The sequence below is a fragment of the Crassostrea angulata genome, chromosome 1 (genome assembly GCF_025612915.1).
Source record: "Crassostrea angulata isolate pt1a10 chromosome 1, ASM2561291v2, whole genome shotgun sequence".
Lineage (NCBI taxonomy): Eukaryota > Metazoa > Mollusca > Bivalvia > Ostreida > Ostreidae > Magallana > Magallana angulata.
In genome coordinates, this window is record NC_069111.1 from 37,257,011 (window position 1) to 37,281,455 (window position 24,445).

The following is a 24,445-nucleotide window of genomic DNA, read 5'->3' on the forward strand; positions in this document are numbered from 1 at the left end:
TTAATATTGATAATTCTTATATTTGTACCTGGAGTCCTTCGTGTAATTCTGGAACAATTTTTGTGATGTACTGTAGATTTATGAATGGGGTCAACTTGGCAGCAGTGTAATACATCTCTACAGTCAAGTCTTTGTATCCAAATATACTCTCGCTGTTCAAAGAGCAAAATGCTAAATGATATGAAAGTATAACTGTACATTAACAAGATCCACAAAAAAATCCCTGAATGTACATGTACATGCATAAGATAGAGAAAAATTAAATATTCGCTTTTCTGCAAAATTAAATATTTGCTTTTCTGCAATGCTGTTTTAATCATTTCCATATTGCATATTATAATATCTTTAAAAAAGAGACAGAGGTAAATGAATTAATAATGCTTTACTTTTCTCCAAACACTTGATGTGTCATCTCTGGAAGAAATGTTGACTTATCATCATCAAGGTCTTCTTCTTTTCTCACTAAAAAAAAAAGTCAACTGAATTTGATGAAATTAATACGAACATATTCAACATTTTAATCAACTCTCTCTTTCTCAGGACTAGTTTCTATTCAATCTAAGATTTTAACACCATGTACAGTAGTGCTGAAACGAATGTTCGAATATTCGTGAATGAATAGTAAATTTCTAATATTCGAATGTATATTTAGCATTCAAATATTCGATCACATGTTAAACACCCATATCAAGCACTGTAAACTATGCAGCATCGTGTTATTTCATTTTACTCGGAACGAAAGTAAATATAAAGCCATCTATGACTGCCATGCTTGGTAGAGTCTATTACTGAACCCAGTAATAGACTCTTCCGCCATGCTTGTTTACCTTGAAAGTAAAAGCAGGGTTTACATCGAACAGAGACAAACATTCTGGATTTTTCAATTCATGTCAGACGCTGAGGAAAAAACTGTTTGAACGAGTGTGAGCTACGGAGAGTTAATATCGAAAGGTACATCGAAAGTTTTTTCTAAAAGATACCTCGATATAATTAGTTTTTTTTTTAATAAACAGAACATTTCCGGAGTTATGAGCGTTATCAGCTTTCTGTTTAATACTATATCAAACATGGCGGAAATATTTGAAATGAATTACGAAGTTACGTATCGGTCCCATCCAGGAGTCAGGACTGCAGTATATTATTAAAGAAGTAATAAATCTTTTGATTGTAGTTGATGGAAATTTTTATTATTATTATTTGCTTAAAAATTAAATGCGCACCAAATTCAATGGATACTCATGCATTAAGTGTCAACTTCGAACTGATCATGACATGTTTAAGCAGTCTACACATACACCCACTTCGTAATACAAACTATCATATATGCTTAATACATTGTCTATGACGTCTACGAATATTCGAATACGAATCGAATAGTACTCACGAATATTCGAATACTGATTTATGGTATTCGTTTCAGCACTAATGTACAGGCTGAAATTAATGAAAGTCAGGAGTATATAGTCTATTAAATAAACTTTTTGCACTAGAAAATTTTTAAAGGACTTTCCACCCTTCATAAAAATTTGGAAAAACTCATTTATCATAAATGAATGGCGAAACAAAGGAAAACAATGTGAACCAACATTAGCTTTGCTATACACTTTATTACCTACAAATTTGGTACTTACCAAGCTTGAAATGTATGGCGTCGTTTGCTGAGCATTTATATACATCATATTTATTTTTTGTCAAACCTGAAAAAGGAGTGGTGATAAAATATGGTTAATTTTCTTTTAATTTTTTAACAAATAAATGTTAACATAAAATGCATGAGCAGATTGTTTTTTATTTTTGTATAATCAGAGACGTATATACTATAATACGTCACTGGTATACTCCAAAATACACTAATTTACGTTTGAGTATTTCCTAAAGAGCATATAATGCATGCCTGTGATAATCTACAGAGGAATTTCGAACTAAAGAAAGAAGAAAAAAAATGTTGCATTACGAGTTTGTGCTCTTTAATATGTCTGAGGATTTATTTCATAACTACCCAAAATTTTAAAGTAATCTTGACTATTCTTAAAACCGTTCAAAGGATTATTTTTATTAATGAAGTTTTTGTCTGAGACAACAAAAATATCGTCTTACCCGCCATTTTTCTGACTTCCGAAGTGGTTGATTTTCGTACACTCTCTAGGTTTATCGATTCTTAACATGCATTGTCCTTGACACGTCTGCTGCGATCACGGCACTCGAAAAGGGGATAACCAATCGTATGAAAATGAGAGCATGATCTTTTCTGTTAGCGAGACATGGCGGCTAATGGCAAAGACGTGAGTTATCGCAGTGTCATGTTTTGCAGGATTTGAAGCCCTTGAAAGCCAACCTGCTTTGAAAATGAAAAGACAACGATATTAAATTATGTTATGGTCCCATAATATTTATTAAAAATGACCAAGTTTGCACGTTGTGACTAAATATTTAATTTATTTTCAGCATCTTCTTGAAATTGTTTCCAAAGTTTGGCCCATCAAGACAGCACAATGTGAAGTGAAACATAGGAAGGTGAGATAGAAAAGTTTTTTCAAAGTTTTATCTTCATAAAAAATGAATTTTTGTTTTGCATTCATTGATCTCATGTTTTATTATCAATTATACAAGACCCCCTTGCCCTGAAGGGCATGACTTGTTACCTTGAAAGAGTTACTTCCCGTTGGTAAACAGTCTAGTTTCAGTTTGATTTTTGGTGGTCATTTGGGTTACTTTACATTGCTATTTTGTCCATTAGCCAATGTGACCAAACCAAAAAAAAAAAAATTTATATAGGCCTAATTTTTTTTGTTCTAATATCAGCAGCATCAAAAATTTACCAGTATACTATATATATAAAACTATTTGCAGGTGGAAGTATTTAAGAGAGCTGATCAAGATCAGTTGAAAGAAATATTTTCGCAGGTAAGAACAGTAGAATTCTTTTTCATTGTTTTAATGATGGATATACCTTGCCAATGGGCCTTAACAGGGGTATCACTTTTACAATTTGTTCTATTTCTAGAAGTAACAATAAACAGGATTCTTTGAAATTCTTTTGTTAATCTATAATTGCAGAAAGAACAATTATTTTAAAAAGCAGAATACCTTGCACGCATTGCTTACTTAAATTTATCTCAAATTTAATTAAGTTTTGTAATATTATAAAAATTTGACGCCCAAATTATCCATGTCTATGCCTTTTGATTATAACAAGTTATATCAACCAATTCACCTGAACAAACCTTCTTAATCTAGTATGCCAGTGTTGTAGAAGATGGGGAACAGTACATGACCTATGGCGATCTCATACAGAGGTACCTGGGCTTTCTTGGCGAGAATTGTGATGAATACACATTGAAGCTGTTCGCTTCCAGTGTAGACACCTCCAGAGATGGGTAAGAAGAGTTGACCATTTTATTGTTAATATTGTTATGCCGAGAGAGAGAACACACACACATAATATATATTGATTGGGACGCTGCTAACATTTTCTTCTGAATTATTTTTTTTCAGGAAGATTTCCTTTACAGAGTTTCAGGCCTTTGAGGCCCTTCTTTGCCTGCCTGATGCCATGTATGCTCTGGCCTTCCAGGTTTTTGACAGGAATGGGAATGGATATCTTTCATGCAGTGAGTGTACTTGTTTTATAGCCATGCATTGTGAGATAACCATGGAAGAAACCCCTAAGAAACTTTATCATGATCTATTTTGATTTACTGAAACTATAATTTTGTGTACTTTACCTTTCATAATATTTCACACATATAAGGTCTCTGTTTTGAAAGGTAAAGTATTTATCATAATGTATAATCATCAACTGCTGTGTTTATAATGTCATGGAGATTTCAAATTTATATTGCAGGTGAATTTGAAGATATTATCAAACACACAACACTGAATCGAGAAATTCCCTTCAATTTTAACAGTGAATTTATATCACTTCACTTTGGGAAGGACAAGCAAAGGAAAATTACTTACTCAGAGTTCACTCAGCTGATCCATGTAAGATTCACTTTCTGTTTTGAAGATTATTGACTGAATTTAAACAACATGATGATGGTGAAATATGTCATTAATGATATCTGGAAGCAACATTGCTTCATTCAAATAAGGGGTGTAAAACTTCGACACTTTATTTTTTTGCTTATTTTCATACGGTAATTTTGTGATAAAGTTGGTGTTTTATTTTGTTTATTTTTTTTGTTGTTGAGAAAGTGGGGTATTTTTGTTTTTATCTACGTGTATCTTCAAAACAAATGTTTCATCTATCTGCATAGAAAAAATGCAGCTTTAAGACACAGTAGAATAATTTGATTTACCAAATGTCTACCTTAATGGTTTTAAACATGCTTGTGTTTTGTAGGACTTTCATGAAGAACATGCATTGCAAGCATTCAGAAGGCGTGACAAGGGGGACACTGGAAGCATAAATCCCAAGGACTTTGAGGAGATCATGTGCAAATTAAAAAGCTATCTTCTCACACCCTTTGTGAAAGAAAATCTGGTGACAGTAAGTACTATAGTAACCCATGGGGTAGAAATAAGTGAAGTCGTTCTCTGTATGCCAGTTAATACATGCTAGGGTCTTATATAAAATCTTGATGGAATTGAGCTTTAGTCAGCAACATTTCAATGGATTGTTTTATTTTGTTTAGGTTGCAGTGGGTGGAGGTCATCGACAGATCAGCTATGCTTACTTCACTGCTTTTGTATCATTGCTGAATAACCTGGAACTGGTTCAGAAGCTATACTTAGCCTGTACTCGTCGTGATAAAACTATGGAGGTCACTAAAGGTAATATTGTGGAATGTGATTATTAATGCAAAGAGCAAAACCATTTTGTATGTATTACACATCATGTAATTCAGTTATGACACTATCAGGATAGAAATCTTAACTTGGTTGTTATCATTGAGAATTAAAAGCATGAAGTATTAAATAAGAATGTTCTTTTAAAATACATGTACAAAGTAGTAAAAATTAAGTAACTTGAAATATGTAGTTACTTCACATGTTGATGTAGGAAACAATAGTCAGAAACTGATGGATACATATACATTGATGAGTTGAGTCTCTGAAAAATTGATTTTCTTTAATCAAAATATGTTGAAAGAAATTAGCAGTGCTTTTTGGTGCAGATCTCTCTGAAGCAAGCACTCTGGCAACAAATCAGGGAACCATGCACCATTCACTCGTGTTGTTGGGGTTGTCAGATGTGTAGTGCTAATATATTAAAAGTGATGCATTATTGCTTATGATTTGATATTATGTCTATGTATTTTGCACTTATGATTGAGTATAAAGATATTATGTCTATGTATTTTGCACTTATGATTGAGTATAAAGATTGTATGGTTTGCAGAGGAGATGATGTACCAGGCCCAGGAATTTTCTCAGATTACACCACTGGAGATTGACATTCTGTTCCAGCTTATTGGCCTGAAACACCAAACGGGGTAAAATTACGTAATAGCCAGTCTGTTTTGTTAGCATATATGTTTCATTATGCCCTTCTCTTCATTCCTGCCATGATTATTTACTCTGTACATAACATTTCAGTTTAACATTTTATGTTCTTATTCCTTATAACTCTATTGCAAACAAACATAAATAATTTATAAAATAAATAACAACACATAGATAGATGCAGAAGTGCTCTCAGAAGTGCTGTTTATTAATATGTTACATAAAACAATGTTTTCTGGTGTTCTTTTTTATCTACAAAAACAATACAACACATATTAGCAAATTTAAAATGTATGTATGACTTACTGTTAGGGCGGATGGGTGGGGAAACGTCTGACTGCACTGAGAGAGAGCCCTCTAATGGCTTAAAACTCAATTCTTTACCAAATCTTGTGCACCTTGCGTAAATACCTGTAGAACAGGTTTTCTATCAATATAATAACCAATCAAACTGGTAGTCTTCATAACAAATGCCAGCTTAACGTGTCTGATCAAAATGTGTGTTGTGAACTTGTGATGCCTTCTATAAATACATATACCCCAAAGTATTCTCCCGGTCCTCTTTGTATTTTACTTGGTAATATGATGGCAATTATTCATATTTATATTTTGTGCATAAACATCTATGAAAGTAAGAAAAAAAAATTCTGCAGTAAAGTAGTAAAGTGTACATGAAAATTTACAGGAGAATAAAATATGAAGATATAACAGATCTTACACCTGCTGAAGGGAGGGAAACCCCATACTCTATCCAGATGCAGATAGCACAGGTAAGAGAGATTCAGGGGGGAAAACCATGTTGATCACTGCTCTTTATGAAGAACATGCACTGTACCTACTGTAGCTTACCCATATTTGCGGTTGACAACATAAAAAAACCCTGTAGAAAACATATGTTAGTTCTCATTCATTTTAGAAATGCCGGAATGCCATATTGTCAGATGTAGACGATGCTACATAAAGCTAGGTGAACTTATTGCATTGCCTCATGGTTGAATATTGAGTTCTGTAAGACTATTTTGGAATAGGTTGTACCTGTATGGTAGAGATACTAGTACAGTTCAAGAACATGTAAATGCATGGTTTTATTTTTACTTAACTATTTTGAATAAAGACAAAGTAAGATAAAGTGTAGTTCAAAATAATGTCTTGAATCAGAGTGTCTGTTTTTCACTAAACTGATAATGTAATTATTTTTGTGTGACCTAAATAGGACATCTTGAAGGTATGGTATTTGCACATTGTAATCAAAGCTTTCTCAGCTTGCTTTATTTTTTACATCCATCAAACTGAGACCGTACTTCTCTCTCTCTCTATATAATTTTTACCAAACAAAAACTTGAGACTTGCTTAACTTTGGAAATTCTCTTGTCCTTTCCATTGTCCCCATTGTTAGTTTGGAGAAAATGAGTTTTGAAAAAAAGTTTTGCCTGTGCCCACTGCTAACATTATGATTATTTTTTGTCCATTCACCGACTTCATGTGGACCCACAAAAACTGAGTGCTCCTATGAAATGTACAATTTTAAGACTTACATGTAACAAAGCATTGACATTGCATGGTTGTTGTCCCATTTTGGTAGATAAAAATGTTTCACTCTTCAGAGTTCAATTTCAGTTGAGTTTTTTAAATGTATGTTTGTCCCATTATTCACCTGTGATTTCTTTTTTACTCTAAATAAGTATTGACCAGGGGTTTTTTTCAAGTGATAATCACATTGTGTGATGGATGATAAATAATATTTGAATTTATAACAGCAATTATTTTTTTTTTTTACATGTTTATGTCTTCAGATAAATGAGAACAATTTAAACTTTTCTCTAGGTATTATTTTACGAAGAGCAGTTTAAAGATAAACACATGTTTGAATACTAGATTTGTTTGTATTGGTGTTGAAATGATGCAACTAAAAGACCATCATATGAGTAAGTCTGACAGTTGGAGTTGAAAGTAGGATAATATACTTGTAAGTTTTTATGCAAATATCAAGTATAGTGGGCAGTATTAAAATTGTCTATTGACTTTCCCAAGTTTTAATCTCGATCAATGATCCAACCCCTTTACCTACCCAATTTTAATGTGATTTAGTAATACACTGTAATCTCAGCACATGGGAATGGCAAACTGTATCCCTACATATAGTGATCGTGTAATTCAAACTCAATTGGTAATAAAAGATTCTATCTCCAATCGTTAAGTCATCATTCCATTCTGTACTACTTTTACCAGGGATGTTACATGTACAGAATATTGTTCTTACAAGTTCTTGTATCTTTATTGGGCATGTGTCACTAAAGCATTAAGTACTGCAAGCTCCTAATTTTTTTTCATTGCAGTGTATAATTTTTTGGTGTATAGATTTTAGGTAAACTTTTGCAGTATTTACCAGTACATGTATAATTAAATGTAGATAACATATATATATAAGCTGTACGTAGTACATATATCTATAATTGGTAGAACATTTAAAGGGGCATGGTCACGATTTTGGTCAAAAATTATTTTTTTCGATTTTAATGTTTATAATGCTTCAGTAAGGCATTTTTAATAGGCAACCAAAATTTGAGTGTCATTTGTTGAGTTATAAGCGAGTTACAAAGCTTACAATTCCTCGCTATGTAAACAGCTTTTGTTTACATTTTGAATGTTGAAGTGAAAATTCCATTTTTTTTTTTACCTTAAATGAATGTGTTAATCATTAGGAACTGTTCATTTAGGCTTTAAATGAATAAGAATATAGACAAATCATCTTGAAAAAGATTTTTTACTGGTATATTGAACCTATGTAAACAAAAACAGGGCACGAGCCTTGTTTGTACATGACCAAGAATTGTGAGCCCTGTATCTTGCTTAAAACTCATCGACGGGCACCCAAATTTCATTTGATCATTAGAAATGCATCATAAAGCATTGTAAATAATAAAAACAGAAAAATAAAATTTGACCAAAATCGTGACCATGCCCCTTTAAAAAGATTTTACGCAACTTTACGCAAAATTTTAGGGAGATTTAACTTTTCCCTCACAGAAAAATAGGAAGATGTTTGAGAAATCAGGTAGACTTCCATTATTTGAAAAATGCATAACACCAATGATAATACAAGTATACACAGATTCATCCTTAATTTAAATTGGATTAGAGGCAAGTCAATAAGAGATAAAACAACACTTAAATTTTTAAAGACTTATCCAGGGGTGTTACATGTACATAAAATTGTTAAATAATGATTATTAATAATAATTAGTTAATAATTATTAATAATAATTAGATAATAACAATTTAATAATTTGATAAATTTTAATTATTAGATGTATTCATATATTTTATGGATGAAATGTTCTTAATTGTGTTTGCTAAATGACAAATAAAACCAGTCTATGTACTTCTGTGGATTTTGGAGGTATCTAAGTCAAACCCTTTGACGCATTTACAACCATCGTCGTGTAGTGGATCTGTTTAATTTTGAAAATAACTGCAGACAAACAGTTTTATGATTATTTTAGAATTAATTTGGCAGAGTTTTATATTTCATTTCAGATGATCATTAGCTGAAAGAGATTTTAAACCATATGTATCATTTAGAAAACGAAAACAAATTGCTGATTGGAGAATTTTCTAAATATTTTTGTAAACAATTGATGTATATACGCATTAAATAACTAAGGTTCATGTAAAATAAAATATCCTTGAAAAGTATGTACTTGACAACATACATTATACTTGTATTTGCAAACTTATGATATTCATGGCAAATTATTTGATGAAATGTAATGCCAAACACTATGCTCAGAAATTTACAACAGAAATTTGTATAGAAGAATGATAATTTTGTATTAAAAATATAGCCTCTAGAAACTTCACAATTGTTTACACACATATAAAATATTAGTCATCATGCAAATATTTTATATTTGAAAAAATATAAAATATGCACAGAACATATTCACAAGATTATTTAGTCTGTACAATGTAGATTGGTTAAGAAAGATGATTAGTATTTTGAAGATAAGAAACAAATGTAAAATTCTCATTTAAGGAAAAACTTTATTTATTTTCAAGTTAAATAGCTATAATGTTTATGCATTAAATAAATTAATGTGAAAATAAATTTGTATATTTCAGGAAAAGTTAGCCCTAGAACAAGGTACAGAGAGGACATTTGCTTTGGAGGTGTTGGAGAGTGTTTATAGATTTGCCTTGGGTTCTATTGCCGGCGGTAAGCAAAAAATGATGACTCATAACCCTGTTTAATTTTATTTTGTCTTAAATGTACTTATTTGAACAAATCTCATTCTACTTTGTAATAATCATTACATTTTGTTAATTTCAGCAACTGGTGCAACTGCCGTTTACCCAATAGACTTAGTGAAAACCAGGATGCAGAACCAGAGATCTGGTCCCATGGTGGGAGAGTTGATGTACAAGAACAGCTGGGACTGCTTCAAGAAGGTCATTCGTCACGAAGGGGTGCTGGGGCTGTATCGAGGCCTTGGGCCCCAGCTGGTGGGCGTCTGTCCAGAGAAGGCCATCAAGCTTACGGTACATATTGCATAACACGGTATGATGGTACAGAGAAAAAAAATGGTTGTAGCGAATATATTTGTTGTTGTTGAAGTCACTTTCATTCCTTCAAGTCTTTTTGTATTTTTTGCCATTAAAGTGTTGATTAAAAAAACCATTTCCCCTAAAAGCTTGCATGTTGGCTTTCACCAAATTACATCCACAAAAATTATTTCTTTTCAATGTTAAATATTTGAATTAAAAGTAAAATATCCACTAAAGATACAAAGCTCAATTCTCATATAACGGATTTGAATCAAATTGCATGATTATCTGGTAATTTTGGTTTACTGAACAATTTGCACAGCCTCTTCCAAAATTTACTTCAAAAGAAAATGTGGTCTTTGCTCAGCTTTGTATTAGATTAATGGAATGATTTATTTCAGATGAATGACTTGATGCGAGACAAGTTGACTCGTAAAGATGGCTCCATTCCTCTATGGGCAGAAATGGTTGCAGGAGGCACTGTAAGTATAAACATTGGTGTGTTCTAAGAGAGCTTTACTAACTGTATGCTCCTCATCATAACATACATTTTTTTTTTAACATTGGAAAAACATGAATACATGTAATAGACTCTTTGTGCAAATTTCCACAAAGATTTGCTATAGTAAATAGAATTTGCTTACCATTATCTGTGAAATTTATCAATACGGATGTTTAGAGAGATGCATTACAGAAACATGCAAATTTATTAATTGCCATAATATTTCAAGATGCGTGTTTAAATGGTTTTCAAGCTGTATAATCAACATCCACTGCACGTCTATGTTGACAGGCTGGGGCATCACAAGTGATGTTCACCAATCCCTTGGAAATCGTGAAAATTCGACTGCAGGTGGCTGGTGAGGTTCATGGAAAGTCCAAAGTTAGTGCTTTTACTGTCATCAAAGAACTGGGCTTCATGGGTCTCTACAAGGTAAGTTCTTTTTGAAATTAAAGTAGATGACCAGTATAGTCTTCAACATGTGTAACAACTCTTGTCTGAAATCAATGTAGTGGTTATTATTTATTCGTTATGTTTTAGGGGTCCAGAGCTTGTTTTCTGAGAGACATACCTTTTTCAGCCATTTATTTTCCTGCTTATGCCAATGTTAAGAAGGCATTGGCTGATGAAAATGGGTACAATTCATGGGGAACTCTCCTTCTCTCTGCAACCATAGCAGGTAAATTGCAAATACAATTTTTGTTTGTGTTATTATGGAGATTTCTTTTGGTTATATGCATGTAGGTATTAAATGTGTAATACTTAAACAATGAGACATACATGTATGTTGTTTATGTTTTAAAGTTTATAAAGTTAACAATTTGACATGAAAATATTTTAGATTAACAAGTAATAACGTGAGCATGTGATATCACGTTGCAATGTGTAATATGAAATGCCTTGAGCAAGGCTTTTAATGATTTTAAAGTAAAAGAGGTTATCACGTTGCAATGTGTAATATGAAATGCCTTGAGCAAGGCTTTTAATGATTTTAAAGTAAAAGAGGTGAAGGCATTAAATTGTCTCCTGCCACCCTTAATAGAAGCCCTGGTTTTGAGCATTGATTGCATGGCTTGATTTCAGGTATGCCTGCTGCTGCCATTCCTACACCTGCTGATGTGATTAAGACAAGATTACAGGTAGCGGCCAGGACCGGACAGACCTCGTACAACGGAGTGATCGACTGTGTCCGCAAGATCTACAGAGAGGAAGGAGGCTGGGCCTTTTGGAAGGGGACACCAGGTAATGAGACAATCAAACTAATAATGGTTGATATTTGATTGAATAGCAAAGCAAAACTACTATACAGTTTGACAGCACAATTTTTAAATATACCCATACATAAATTACTGTGAGTCAATTTTTGTCAATATAGCATCGCTACCGTGCGTGTGTGTGTTCATATGTATGTGTGTATGTGTGTGTGCACTCCATTTCAATTTTCTAGTAAATTAATTAAAAACCTTCCAATAGAATTTCCTCAACCTTTGCACAAATATGCCTCATTGTAAAAGATTAAAACAAATGCAATGTCATATTAATTGGTCAAATTTTTATGCAAAAACTTAGATAAAATTACACCACGGTAAGGGGGGGGGGGCATACATAATGACAAAATTCGTTCAAAACTAAAAATATTTATCATAGATTGCACACTTCTGTAAAATAACAAATAAAAAATGCATATGTCTTTCCAAACCATTAATACTATTACAAATTATTATTTCATTAAATCAATGTTATAACCAATTTTGTATACGAGTTATCAATCGAAATTTCTGAGTAAGAGTTATCAATCTTCCGCTTCACTTCTTTGAAACCAAAGTGAAAGTAAGCAGTTCAAATCAACAACTTGATATTTTTTGGATTTAGATCTAGTACAGGTAAATAAAATGTAGTTTTTGCAGTATTGGAGGGTTAGTAGAATGTGGTCTTCTCATTAACATAACTATATATTGCTAAATAATGCATCCCTACACACAATAACTCATGTCGCGAGGGGATGCTCCGCTTAGCGGTGCCCTTGTTATTTGTGTGCGTAAACAATTTTGGAAGGTTCGTTAAAACATTTTAGTAGCCATTATTTCACCTTAAAAACCAAAATCTGTCCTTCAGTAGTACAAAATGTACTTGTTTTCATGTACATTAAAGTTCAATCTATAAATTTCCCTGAACCAGTTAATCAGTGGCAAATTAAAGTCACCAGAATAACACGACTTAAAATAAGTATAAATATTGGCATAAAATATATTTCCATTATTACTCTGAATCCCTGTCAGAAGTCAATACTTGTACCATATATCAACACTGCAGACTATTGGAATATATTATGTTTTCATGCTTAACTTATTTTGAATTCAGCTCGAGTGTTTAGATCCTCTCCCCAATTTGGAGTTACACTGCTGACCTACGAAGTTCTCCAGAGATTGTTTTATGTGGATTTTGGTGGAAGGTATGAATGCATGATGACAATTGATTCTTACTGCTTTTTGAAGAATTTTAAAGAAAAATAAACTAGACATGTATGAACTTTTCAAGCTAATGTGTGCGCTAGTTTGATCTCATAATTTTGATGATATTTATAATAGAATAGACTGGAGATTTCAAGCTTCTATATTTAGCATAATTAATCCATTAGATGGCCTTAAGAAATGGTATACTTGAAATTTCAAGCTGCTGTCATTATAGAATATCAATGTTGATTATTTGGTACTTCAGGCGTCCAGAGGGATCAGAACCTCAGTCCACTCAACTGGAGAAGCAGCTTTCTCGGAACCCGGACCACATTGGTGGCTACAGACTGGCTCTGGCTACCTTTAACGGAATGGAATCTAAGTTTGGACTGTGTCTACCCAAATTTAAAAGCTCAATGCAAACATGATTAGTAAAGAATTTAGGTTGTTTATCAGAAGGACTTTAGGTTTATTTTTATCTGAATTAGGATAGGTGTTTAAGCAATTCCTTCAAACCCCTGTGTTATCTGCAGATAGACAAGAGTTGTCTATACTGTTTGACTTTGTTGCTATTTATAGATTATTGTTAACTAGGGATACTCAAGAGTTACATGTATGTGTATTGAAATTTTTGTTTTTACCATTATTTACATGTAATATAGGTTAGGGTAATTAAAATAAGAAAGTACAATGTACATATATTTTTATTTTTGGGCTACATAAACTATGCCGTATAAAAAGTTGAAAAATTTATGGTTGATGTCTATTAGTTTAATTTTGTGAAATGTTGGACAAATTGAAATCGATGTGATATGCATGCTTATGTATTTACTTAGCCAAAATTCTCAGTGGAAGTTTTATTTTTGATGCTTGAATGTAACAGAAAGAGTAAATGTAACCTCTAATGTAGGTAAGCTAGGATTTAGGAAAAAAATTTGCTGTAAATAGATGTAAATAATTTTCAGTTTTTGCATCAATGAATAGTAGTGTGAAAGATTTACATGTAAACATTTGTCTTTCTTACTCTTGAATAAAAAAGAATTAAAAATGAGATAGGAAACAGCAGCTGATTAGAATTAATTTCATCTATAACCTGATAAAATCTAATTAAGGAACAATACATACACTGTAGATGCACATGAATGGATATACATGTACACTTTACATGCATCTGCACATGTATGTATAAAAAAAATAATTTTCGCTCTGATGCTATAAGATCTGAAGATGACATATACATGTGATATCCATAGATTTCATACTGAAATGATTCCTTTTAAGTACTGGGTACTTTCCTGTATATAATACATGTAATTTTCAAATAACAAATTTGAAATTTTTTTTGTAGTAACTCATTTTTGATTAACCAGAACCAAAAGAAAAAAAATGAATGCCTTATCTTTAGACATTGATTATGTGTGGAGTTCAGTACAATGTAATTTTTATGCTAAAGAACAAAAGAAGGACTAAATTGGATATAAATGCATTTCAACACTTGAATCATCTTATTTTGCCAGGGGTTTAAAGTGTGTTGTATAGTTTGGTTTCCATATAAGACTATCTCCAAAAACATTTTATAAAATTAATTTTCTTGACTCTTGTATAATTAAATTTCAAATAAGAATACATTTAAGAAGTAATGGTTTTTCCATTTTAACTTTGAATGCATGCATGATATTTTAACATCTTTTATCTAAAGAAAATGTTCGGTATGTGTTTTGAACATTTTTCAGCAGTTGTATGTGGTGTTGTTACAAGTTAAAGATAATCAAAAAATGGTCCAGTTTGCTCCAGCCAATTGTTATGCTGCAATTAATGTTAACATTTAAATGCTTTTTTTAATGCAGAAATATTTTGTTTAACTACCGTACATGTATATTGCCAATATTTTGTAAGAATAGGAAAACTTTAGCCTACACTTTCATACATAAGTATGATAATGTTGAATCAGAATGTCAGCCAGTAAAACAGGTAATATTTCTGTTATCAGAAAAATCCTCATTTCACTGGAAGGAAAGTCAATTCTCTTGAATAAAGTGACTTGAAGAGGTATATTTCCTTCACAACATATTTGATAAAGAAAATGGTGCAGATTTTAATATGTGACTGTTTAATTGTTGCATGAAAATAATGTTATCTTCCAAGTATCAGTGAATACCTCTTTATATTAATAGTTTTCACCTAGTCATAGTTTTATGAGTGCTTGTTTGAAGTTATGGTTTACATTTTTTCTATTTAACTGTAACCAACTTATACAGTACATGTAAACATAATCATAGCAAGTAAGATTTGCTGTGGAGTTCTACTGACGGTGTATTGTTTATTTTTCTTCTTCTGGATTTGCATACCGAAGCTACAGATATTTTTACTTCTTTGAATTTATGTCGTATGACATTAACAATCAATCATATAGGGTTTGTAATATGAAGTTAAATTTTCTTGTTGGCAAAAGTAAGGTTGAAGAGTAGCTTGATGCTGCAATGCAAAAAATTGATTCTGCTTAATAATTCAGTGTGCAAATTTGTAATACCTGTGTACATTTATTGGATTATTTAAAACAGATTTTTATTTAGTTGAAAAATTATTTCCAAGACACATGTATTATATACAATAATTTACATGTAAGTTTGAATTTGAATTATTTTTTTAAAGAATTGAATTGTTTATTAAAGACAATAAAGGTTGATAATGACAAAGAGAGACAAAATAAAAGGTTTTATACAGTTTTCTGTAAATGCTTGCAACTGTTGTATTTAGTGAGTTATAATTGTTGTTTTGTTTTTTAAAAGCCAGCATTGTATACAGTTACACAAAGGCCCCCTCAATATTCTAAACAGCACAGAAGGAGGACTGTTGTGCCCTCTCAGAAATTCTTTGAAAAAAGGTTACAATTGTTGTTTGTCACTAGTTGCCTTTTTATAAACATATATTTCTCATGAACACTGCTTGAGAAGCAATAAACATATCCGGACTGCTTTACTGTAATGTTATTTTCCTGCTGTACTCTAATGGGATTTCTAAAGGACTCCAACAGACGACATGTCAATATTGAAAATGAGGAATTAAACATTCATCAAGGAAATTCTTGAATATACATGTTTTTACATAAAGGCATGTTTAGGTCTAAATTGAAACCTTTTAGCAGACCTCAGCATACATACAATGCAAATGGATACCCCTACTCAGACTGCACAAACATGTACTTACAATGAATTAAAGATTAGAAAATAAACTTTTGCATTGTTACGGCATGTTGATATTTAATTAACCAGAAAGTACAGCACTATTTTCATTGTTTAGATGACTTTTATTAGTGTTGTTTAAAGCTGAACCATACTTGTAAAGGGCAGTTTCCGCATCATTTCTCTTTAATCCCTGCTATCCCTATGGCTCACCCCTATAAGCCAACGGACCTCTAGTTCAAAGTTCAAAGTACATGTATTTTGTGTGGACATACAATTTACACTGCCATGTTACTTGGTCATGATTAAATTAACATACTATACTTTTTTTTTCCAAGCCAGGAGAATGTATAAGGAATCATTCTTTGAGTATTGTGAGGTGATAATTTCGGTCAGGGCGTGATCAAATCCAATAATGCCCGAATGGCTTTATGATAGATTTGATCACGCCCAGACCGAAATTTTCACCTCATAATATTCAAAGAATGATTCCTTATTACTTATATTTATATAATTTTAAGCAATCGTACGATTAAATATATAATATAAATAATATTAAAATATTAATATAAATAAGCAAACCCCGGTGGCGCCTCAAATTGGCATCATTTGTATTATGGGTTATATAATACAAAATACGTAGTGTTATCACAGGCAAAGACACTAGAAAATGTAAATATATAGGTATAAATGCATTGTTTACATACAGAAAATGCGCATTAAACGAAATAAAAAAACAAAATCCAAGACAATGAAGGAATACTACACGTTGGCAACGATATTCAGATGTGCTCTTTGGTGTATTGAAATCAAAGGGTTTATAGATACCTGTATGACAATTCCTATTTTTGAGGCATGTTCAGTTTAAATATTTTGATTTTAACCATACGCATTGATTCATTTTTTCATGGTTTCTGTGTTGGAGTTGCGAAACAGTTTTAATACATTTCATCACTTCAGCACCCCATCTAATCTGCTCATTTTGTTACTAATTTAATATTGGGCAAAACTTATTTCAAACTGTGAAAAATAGCATATGCACTTTGCTGCAAATACAAAATTTAACATTCACCTTCTGATACAAGAACAAAATAGCACCACATTGAAGTATTACATGGCCAACTTTCAAGGTAAAATCAATTCAGGAGCTTCTCTGTACATTTCATTAGTTCCAGGAGACTTTCTATGCAATATTGCAAGTCTTACCCTTGCTTTATCAATAAATACAAAGTACCTGGTACTTCAAATTCTTATTACTATCAGTCTCTTAGAAGCTTAAGCTATAAACAAACATATAAAGTACTAGATTTTTCATATACTTTAATTTCTATTAAACAGTGCTTGTAGTTTCCTTACTATCAGATACATTTGTTTCGGACACAATGTTAGTTTGTTCATCAGTGGTTTCTTCACGAGCTGTCATTTCATCAGGGTATTCGGGATTGAATCTGTGAATAACATATGGCTCATGTTCTTCCTCCAGTAGGCTTTCTTTGTCCTCTTTCCAAGTGTGAAGGAAGGTAAAGCCCTTTGTTTTCCACTCGGGTGTCACTTTGCCAGCAATCCTCCATTTGCCCTCCGTGTCTGAGATGTGTTTTTCAAACACAACATATTCCAGCATGTACCGCGGTTTTTCACTATCGCCATAGGTCAATCTTCCAAATCGATTATAGATGGCGAGTTTCTGTAATGCATGAAATAATACTAATACAAGCAATTTTATGTACATTGTAATTACAAGTTCTACATGTACCTTGTATACTGGTATGCTTATCAAGTGCAAAGGTATTTAATTAATGACTGCAAATCTATTACCAGAAAGAAAGAGTATAAATAATGTATTACAGTGTATCTGAATTTAAAATTGATTGCATACATAGCACATTAATAACATACTGCAAATTGAAATTGTATAAGGTACCTGTAAGGTATGGAATCTAACTGTTAACTGGCCAAAGGCGTTGTCCTTGCTGACCACTGCTCCCCCAGCAGCTGTTACGATTTTAGGCTGTTCCACCGACTCTACAAACTCCCAGTGGAGAGTTTTGTCCATCATGCCTTTCGTCATTTGCTGCAATAGAACAGAGACACTTAACTTCTCATTCAATTAAGAGGAAGCATTGGTTGGTACACACATCATATTAACAGAACTTTTTCTGTGGTCTTGATGTCTGATGTACACATATTACTGTAAATATGATTCATTTCTATGTTTTCACCTTTGGTTATCAAACTTTAAATTAAGATAGAACATTTTTGATTTTCAAATAATTAAATTTCACTTGGTTAAATACGTCAAATGAATTATAAAACATTTTCAAAATAAAAACATGGTTTTACAATTTGAACTCTTACAGTATTTGAACATGAAATGCAGTCTAGAAATTCTGTGAAAGTAGAGATTGTAAAACACATGTTGAGAACACAAAACAGAAAGCTGAGACTTTAACCAATTTTGCCATTCCTGTTGGACATTGAGATTGGAAAGATGAAATACCAGGTATACTACTATTAAATTTTATCTTTTATTTTGAGTAAAAGTACATAAAACTGAGGTGTCCCATTCCAAAATGAAACGCCAATTTTAACTTACTCCATAGACGTGCTGGGTCACATAATCCATCAGTTCTTCATCATTCTCCCTTAATCTACCAAGATGAAATCAACATGATCGTTATACTAGACATAGCATATTTGGAGTGTTGCCACTTGGCAAGTTGTAGATTTATTTTTAAATTAATCAATATAATGCTAAAGCATATATGTAATGGGTATATACACTTATAGGTCCCTGGGTGGTAATGTACTGACTTAACAGTACTGTAGATTCTTTCTTTTATGCAGGAAATTTATTTCTTGACCCTGTTTAGTATCAAATTGCAAAACCACAAAATTGCAAGCACCAAACCATAACATAATTTTATATACCATTACATGTAGTATACAACTAAATATAAAAGCAAGGGGAGTTTCTTGCAATTTTTGTGCAGATTTTAATTCCTTATGTTAAATTAGGAATCTACAGTACTGAGATGCAAATCAGTTCTTGCAAATTAACCAATATATAGAAACATGCATTAAATGTACCCAGCACTGACAATTTATATAACGTTTAAACAGTCATTGTATAACCATACCTTTCGATGCATTTATGTGCCTGTATGTAGATATGATGGGCTTGTGCGAGGAATTCCTTTTGATTGAATGTTGGATCATACTTTTTGATGTGCCTCATAAATCGGATCTTAGAGATTCTATTAAATACATCTTTCCTGGCAGCATCAACTTTCTGCGGGATACAAACATGTTAAACAATGAGTGAATGTTATCCCTAAAGAGTTGAACTTTATTCAGTCCAAAATTATTTGAAGAAGAAAACCCGAGGTTTTTTGCAAGCATGGCTCTAAATAATTTTAAGTACCGGTAGTAGTAATTAAAAAGAGGTTTTAACACAACTCCAAACATTTTTTTCTTCAAAGAATTTAATATTACCTCTTTTTTAGTCAAGCCATATTTTGCATCACTCTCCAATGGAATATGGGGGTTGATAATGTCACCTAAAAGCCAAAGGTAATAAAATGTTCATGTCACTCAACATTCCAAAATCTTGATTCTATATAGACATGAATTTTTTTTCAAAGATTTCCAAAGTGCTTTGCAAAAGATATATATCTGCATCGGGATTTAGGAGAAAATTACTCTTGGACAAATATTGTTCAAAATCTACTATTTCATGGGATTAAAAAAAAAAAAATTCCAAAGGAAAGATTTTCTGAACTATTATTTAATGTACATGTACTAGTGTGTATTTTGTAGCAAATATAACAATTTTAACGCATACCATAAGTAAAGAGTAATACAGTAAAACACGCTTATAACGAAGCGCCAGGGACGGGTGATTTTACTTCGTTATAAGCGTAATTCGTTATATCCGTCAAGTTTACAACATGTTATAAAGTCATGGGGAATGAAAATCACTTCGCTGTAAGCGTCAATTCATTATAAGCGTGTTCGCTATAACCATGTTTTACTGTAATTAAAACAAAAATTAACAGTCTTCTGTGATATTTGATCACTACAAGTCCACAATGTACAAACATACCGGTATATGAACCAATAAGGAAATTCTTTGTAATTTTTTGATCATTTTTAACTTACCTATAGTTGTGACGCCTATTTCCTTTGACTTTGTATATGTGTAGGTTGGTTGTTTTACCTTGTATTTGTCGGGTTTTTCCTCAATCTGAAAAATTATTTATTCCCAGTCAGAGAAACATAGAATTTAAATTATACATACAGAATTCATAGGGATAAATTTATTTTGAGCCTACTAGTACTAGGGCTTTCCAATAAAGGTAACAACACATTTAAAACTCAGTTGTTTTGTGTAGAGGATTCCTAAAAACTTTCAAATGTGCCATATAATCGACCCAATTCTTTTCTTGGATTCTTGAGTGACCAGATTCCTCATAACCTCCAGCAATAACATTGATAAAAACTCTACTGGAATGTTATTCACAATACTTACTTTTTCATACTGCTGGATCATAACTTTTCGAGCTCTCTCCTTTTTGTACTTCACTGTAGGATTTGGAGGCATATGTGGAGATGAAAAAACTGATCGCTCATGGCATTTAGAATATGAATAAACGACTGCTCTACTCTGTAAAAGTTTGGCAGATGTCGCCAATCTGCCATAGCTTCCCTTGTGTACAAACTAAAAATAAAACATGCCATAGATAAGATAAATTTCAACTTTAATTGAATAATTATACCAACATAAGACAATTCCATTTCTAAAGAGAGTATCAAAATGATTTCTAATTTTATCATGTTTGGCACTAGATATGTTCAGACTTAATTACCAGCAATATATCTGTTTCTAAAAATGGGAGTAGTGATGATTTTTTTAAAGATTTAATATATTATCACTATATGGTCATATTGGCTCTACCCAAAGACCCAGAGGCCATGAATTTCTTAATTTATGTAGAGGGCTTCATGGACATCATAACCATGCACTTACTATTTTTCTCACATGTGGGAATAGAGAAGAAGATTTTGCAGTTTTGTTTAAGTCATAAATTTTAAGATTTTGATTCATCTTATCATAGAGATGCTTCAAACAAGAATGGTAACAATTGACCTTGCAGTTTTCAAGAATTAAAGAATGTTAATGCACAAAGCAAATCATCAAATATAAGACAGCAATTCTTAAATAGCTTTTCTATGGTGCTACATTTAGGACACAAATTTTTTTTTTTTAAGATTCAAGGAGAAATATATTTTGTGATATTATGTGATAATCTTGTGAAAATTAGATAACTTGTGAAATCGACTTAAAAATTGAGTATGTCACTGTATGATGTCTCTTGTTGAGTCAAGGACAATAGTTTGACATGGTTAAGTCATTGCAAAACTAATGATTCTCTAAAGTATGTATACATGATTTAAACAATAGAAAAATGTCAGTGTCACACTAAAACACGCATGTCAACGTCTGTCATTTTCTCGACAGGCATGTTTTCATTGGCTGGCGTCGGCAGGCGTGTTTTAGTACGAAAACGTCGTACATTATTGCATAAAACAAATGGATATGATGTTCACGACCGAATTTCCTCAATTTCAAACTCTAATTGTGTTTTTTCTTGGGTCAGCATTAACATGCAGTTCTCAAAGACATAAATAATACAAAAATATGTGTTTATAATACATTGAAAAAGTTCTTAGCCTTACTGTGATTAAAATTAACGATAATTAAAGGTTTTACTATTACCGTCAAAATCGTGTTCGCTGCCATTTTCTGTATCTTGATCCCGATGTTTAGAACTCTCTAAATAGTCATTTCTACACTAAATTTGTTTTCGTGGATATACCATTGGGAAATGCAAATCGCTTCTCCATTGAAATGTATTGACTATTTTCCGTAGAAACCAAACAAATTATAACAAATGATTAACCTGGTTCAGAAATGATCAATTTGATCATCAATTTGTTATAACAAGTTACATGTATTTATGTCTCTGGTTATACTTACCGATATCTGTTTTTCTAACTTGGTAAAACATTAAAACAAAGTAATATTTGTCATACCAAGTTACTTATTAATATCAAGATCAAGTAATCAATAGTTCTTATAAAACATAAGCATTTCTTATATACCGTGACGCAAGAGTCTTTCCGGGGACGTATATACTATACGTCCCTGGGGCCCGTTTCACTAAAAGGCGTACGCCTGGCGTAACCTTACGCCTGTCGTAAGTCCGGACGTAAGTCAAATATTTGGACTAAGGTCCGTTTCACTAAAAGGCGTAACTTTGCGTCCGTCTTAAGGTCAAGATCTAGTAAATGAAAAATGCCTACAGGTTTATGAAATTCAAGATATGAATTCGTTTAATGATGCTTCATAACAATATCTTTGTTTCATATGGTGTACCGGGGCTTAAAGTTTTGGTAAACACAATGAAAAATCATGTTTTGAACTGTCATTTTCAATGAAATATGAAGGATAAAAGTAACAAATTTAGGAGTTCTGTCCATTTTTGACATATGAAATATATCTAGAATGCCTACAGTCTCTCCAAAAACGGCATTCAACAAGCCCTTGACATCCTCTTTAAAATGATGTCAAATTAATTATAGGTACCGGGATTACTTTTCCCGTGATTAACTATAGAATGTCAAAACATTGTTTTATTTTCTACATAATTCCTTTAAAGCCGTAAAATACGGGAAAAGATTCATCAAATCAATTATGACGTCATAATGGTTCTAGCAACAAAAAGGCAGTCTTGAATCATTTACTAGATCTTGACCTTAAGGTAAGGTTTGCGGTTACAGGGAGATAACTCACACATTTTCATTGTGACGTAACACCAACTTTATTTCAGTTATGACGTCAAAATTTATATGACGTCATAATTGATTTAAGTTTTTTTTAATTTCGCGGTTTTTTTTAGTTTCAATGAAATAATAAGAGAACACAAGCATTTCATCAATTTCCACGAAAACGAAATCCGCATCATATGGTTTTGAATAGTGTTTTAGAAACATCAGATTACACATATTCTAAGATACGTTTTTCCTGAAATCGGTGGACTTGGAAAGGTTTCAAATAAGATGTTTTCGTTTACATAATAGTAGTCCAAAATTAAGAATTTTGTTACATTTTATTCTATTTTTAGATAGTTCATCAGAAATTAATAAAAGTGAATCATGATATTAATAGTGATATCATTTTCGAACATTTTAAGCATAAATAACCCCCATAATAGTCACATATAAAATGTACATATTCTCACGAAATTGTTTACATTTCATCAAAATGAAAATTGGAAATCATGAACTTTGACCTTTTGTAGTTATTTAACGGGACGGGCAAAATTCATTTGAATTTAATGCGTAAAAAGACTTTAGTATAGTGAACAAAATGGTATGTAACTTTGGTACAACCTCTCAAAAATGCAAGCCGCAAACCTTACCTTAAGTTAAGACAAAAATCTACGCCTAGCCAAGGTAGTCGTAACTTAAGGCGTAAACGGGAATTGACTGCTAATTCTGTTGCTGAGAATATCGGTGCTGACCGTAATGTTAAATTGTACAATTTGTCATGTAAATTTTATTAATTTCATATGAAATTAAGAAAATAGAGAGTTTTGATAGGTGGTACCAATTCTCGAATAGAAACTTTCTTACCATGTGTTATGCACATTCTTTATATTTGCACTTGCCGTTTACATGTTAAATGACATAATTAGAAAATCGATATTTAGTTTTCAGTTGATTATTTTTATCCAATAATTTGATTTACGTTTCATTTTTATTTTTTTAGTAAATTGGGCAATGAATAATGCAGAAAATATACATACATGATGCACATATAGTACAAAGGTATATTTCTATAAGAAATGTCTAGCATTGCAAGCATTTCATCCCCCCCCCCCCCCCCCACATTACCTCCACGCAAAATATGTGTGAGCGGAATATTTTTAAATTCAAAACTCACTAAGCAAATTATTGACTTTTATATTTTCCTCTTTTTTAATTTCTTTTTTATGTGAGTAAAAGGTGTTAGCTTAGGTAGTTAAACTAAGGTTAATCATAAAAGTATTTTCAGTATTGTTAAAATGTTAATACCAAAATATGATGAAAGCTCCACCTATGTTTATTGGGGCTTTATTGGATTTGATCACGCCCCGAGCAAAATTATCACCTCATAATACTCAAAGAATGATTTCTTATTCCTTATATGAAGCCTCGTTCAATATACTAAATACACATGTAAGTGTACTTGGGTAGATTATGTTGTGTCCATT

The 24,445-nt window shown here is 32.0% G+C and overlaps 3 protein-coding genes across 3 annotated transcripts in view; 1 reads left to right on the top strand and 2 right to left on the bottom strand.

Moving 5' to 3' along the window:
- The window catches only part of LOC128169865 (histone acetyltransferase type B catalytic subunit-like), a 9,541-nt gene extending 7,357 nt beyond the window's left edge, over window positions 1-2,184 (bottom strand). The window contains exons 1-4 of the mRNA XM_052835933.1: window positions 2,098-2,184; window positions 1,632-1,697; window positions 387-462; window positions 29-152 (exon numbers count right to left, since the gene is read on the bottom strand). Of these exons, the coding sequence (XP_052691893.1) occupies window positions 29-152; window positions 387-462; window positions 1,632-1,697; window positions 2,098-2,104 (273 nt within the window). The 5' untranslated portion in view covers window positions 2,105-2,184. The remainder of the gene's footprint in view (window positions 1-28; window positions 153-386; window positions 463-1,631; window positions 1,698-2,097) is intronic.
- On the top strand, window positions 2,179-15,672 carry LOC128169655 (electrogenic aspartate/glutamate antiporter SLC25A13, mitochondrial-like). Its single transcript, XM_052835786.1, has 18 exons — window positions 2,179-2,282; window positions 2,446-2,514; window positions 2,851-2,904; window positions 3,238-3,377; window positions 3,496-3,611; window positions 3,845-3,984; window positions 4,346-4,492; window positions 4,638-4,776; window positions 5,345-5,438; window positions 6,134-6,218; window positions 9,571-9,664; window positions 9,779-9,987; window positions 10,395-10,475; window positions 10,787-10,927; window positions 11,036-11,174; window positions 11,579-11,737; window positions 12,857-12,947; window positions 13,214-15,672. The coding sequence occupies exons 1-18, from the start codon at window positions 2,262-2,264 to the stop codon at window positions 13,374-13,376; spliced, it is 2,082 nt and encodes a 693-aa protein (XP_052691746.1). The 5' UTR covers window positions 2,179-2,261; the 3' UTR covers window positions 13,377-15,672.
- A 1,761-nt stretch (window positions 15,673-17,433) lies between these two features.
- LOC128169975 (39S ribosomal protein L45, mitochondrial-like) lies at window positions 17,434-21,978 on the bottom strand. The gene is made up of 8 exons (XM_052836005.1): window positions 21,907-21,978; window positions 20,659-20,847; window positions 20,289-20,373; window positions 19,623-19,687; window positions 19,268-19,419; window positions 18,724-18,778; window positions 18,052-18,201; window positions 17,434-17,814 (listed from the first exon to the last, which is right to left on the bottom strand). Exons 1-8 carry the CDS (start codon window positions 21,928-21,930, stop codon window positions 17,461-17,463), a joined length of 1,074 nt encoding a protein of 357 aa, XP_052691965.1. The 5' UTR covers window positions 21,931-21,978; the 3' UTR covers window positions 17,434-17,460.
- Between the last annotated feature and the right edge of the window lie 2,467 nt (window positions 21,979-24,445).

What these genes read in the sequence shown, in the direction of transcription:
- LOC128169655 (XM_052835786.1), top strand. Translation starts at nt 2,262, where the DNA reads ATGGCGGCTAATGGCAAAGAC. An exon ending in TGAAAGAAATATTTTCGCAG is followed by an intron (nt 2,905 to 3,237) that starts GTAAGAACAGTA and finishes TTCTTAATCTAG; the next exon opens with TATGCCAGTGTTGTAGAAGA. An exon ending in TATGTGGATTTTGGTGGAAG is followed by an intron (nt 12,948 to 13,213) that starts GTATGAATGCAT and finishes TTGGTACTTCAG; the next exon opens with GCGTCCAGAGGGATCAGAAC.
- LOC128169975 (XM_052836005.1), bottom strand. Translation starts at nt 21,930, where the DNA reads ATGGCAGCGAACACGATTTTGACG. An exon ending in GCACATAAATGCATCGAAAG is followed by an intron (nt 18,779 to 19,267) that starts GTATGGTTATAC and finishes TCATCTTGGTAG; the next exon opens with ATTAAGGGAGAATGATGAAG. An exon ending in TGACCCAGCACGTCTATGGA is followed by an intron (nt 18,202 to 18,723) that starts GTAAGTTAAAAT and finishes GTTCTATTGCAG; the next exon opens with CAAATGACGAAAGGCATGAT.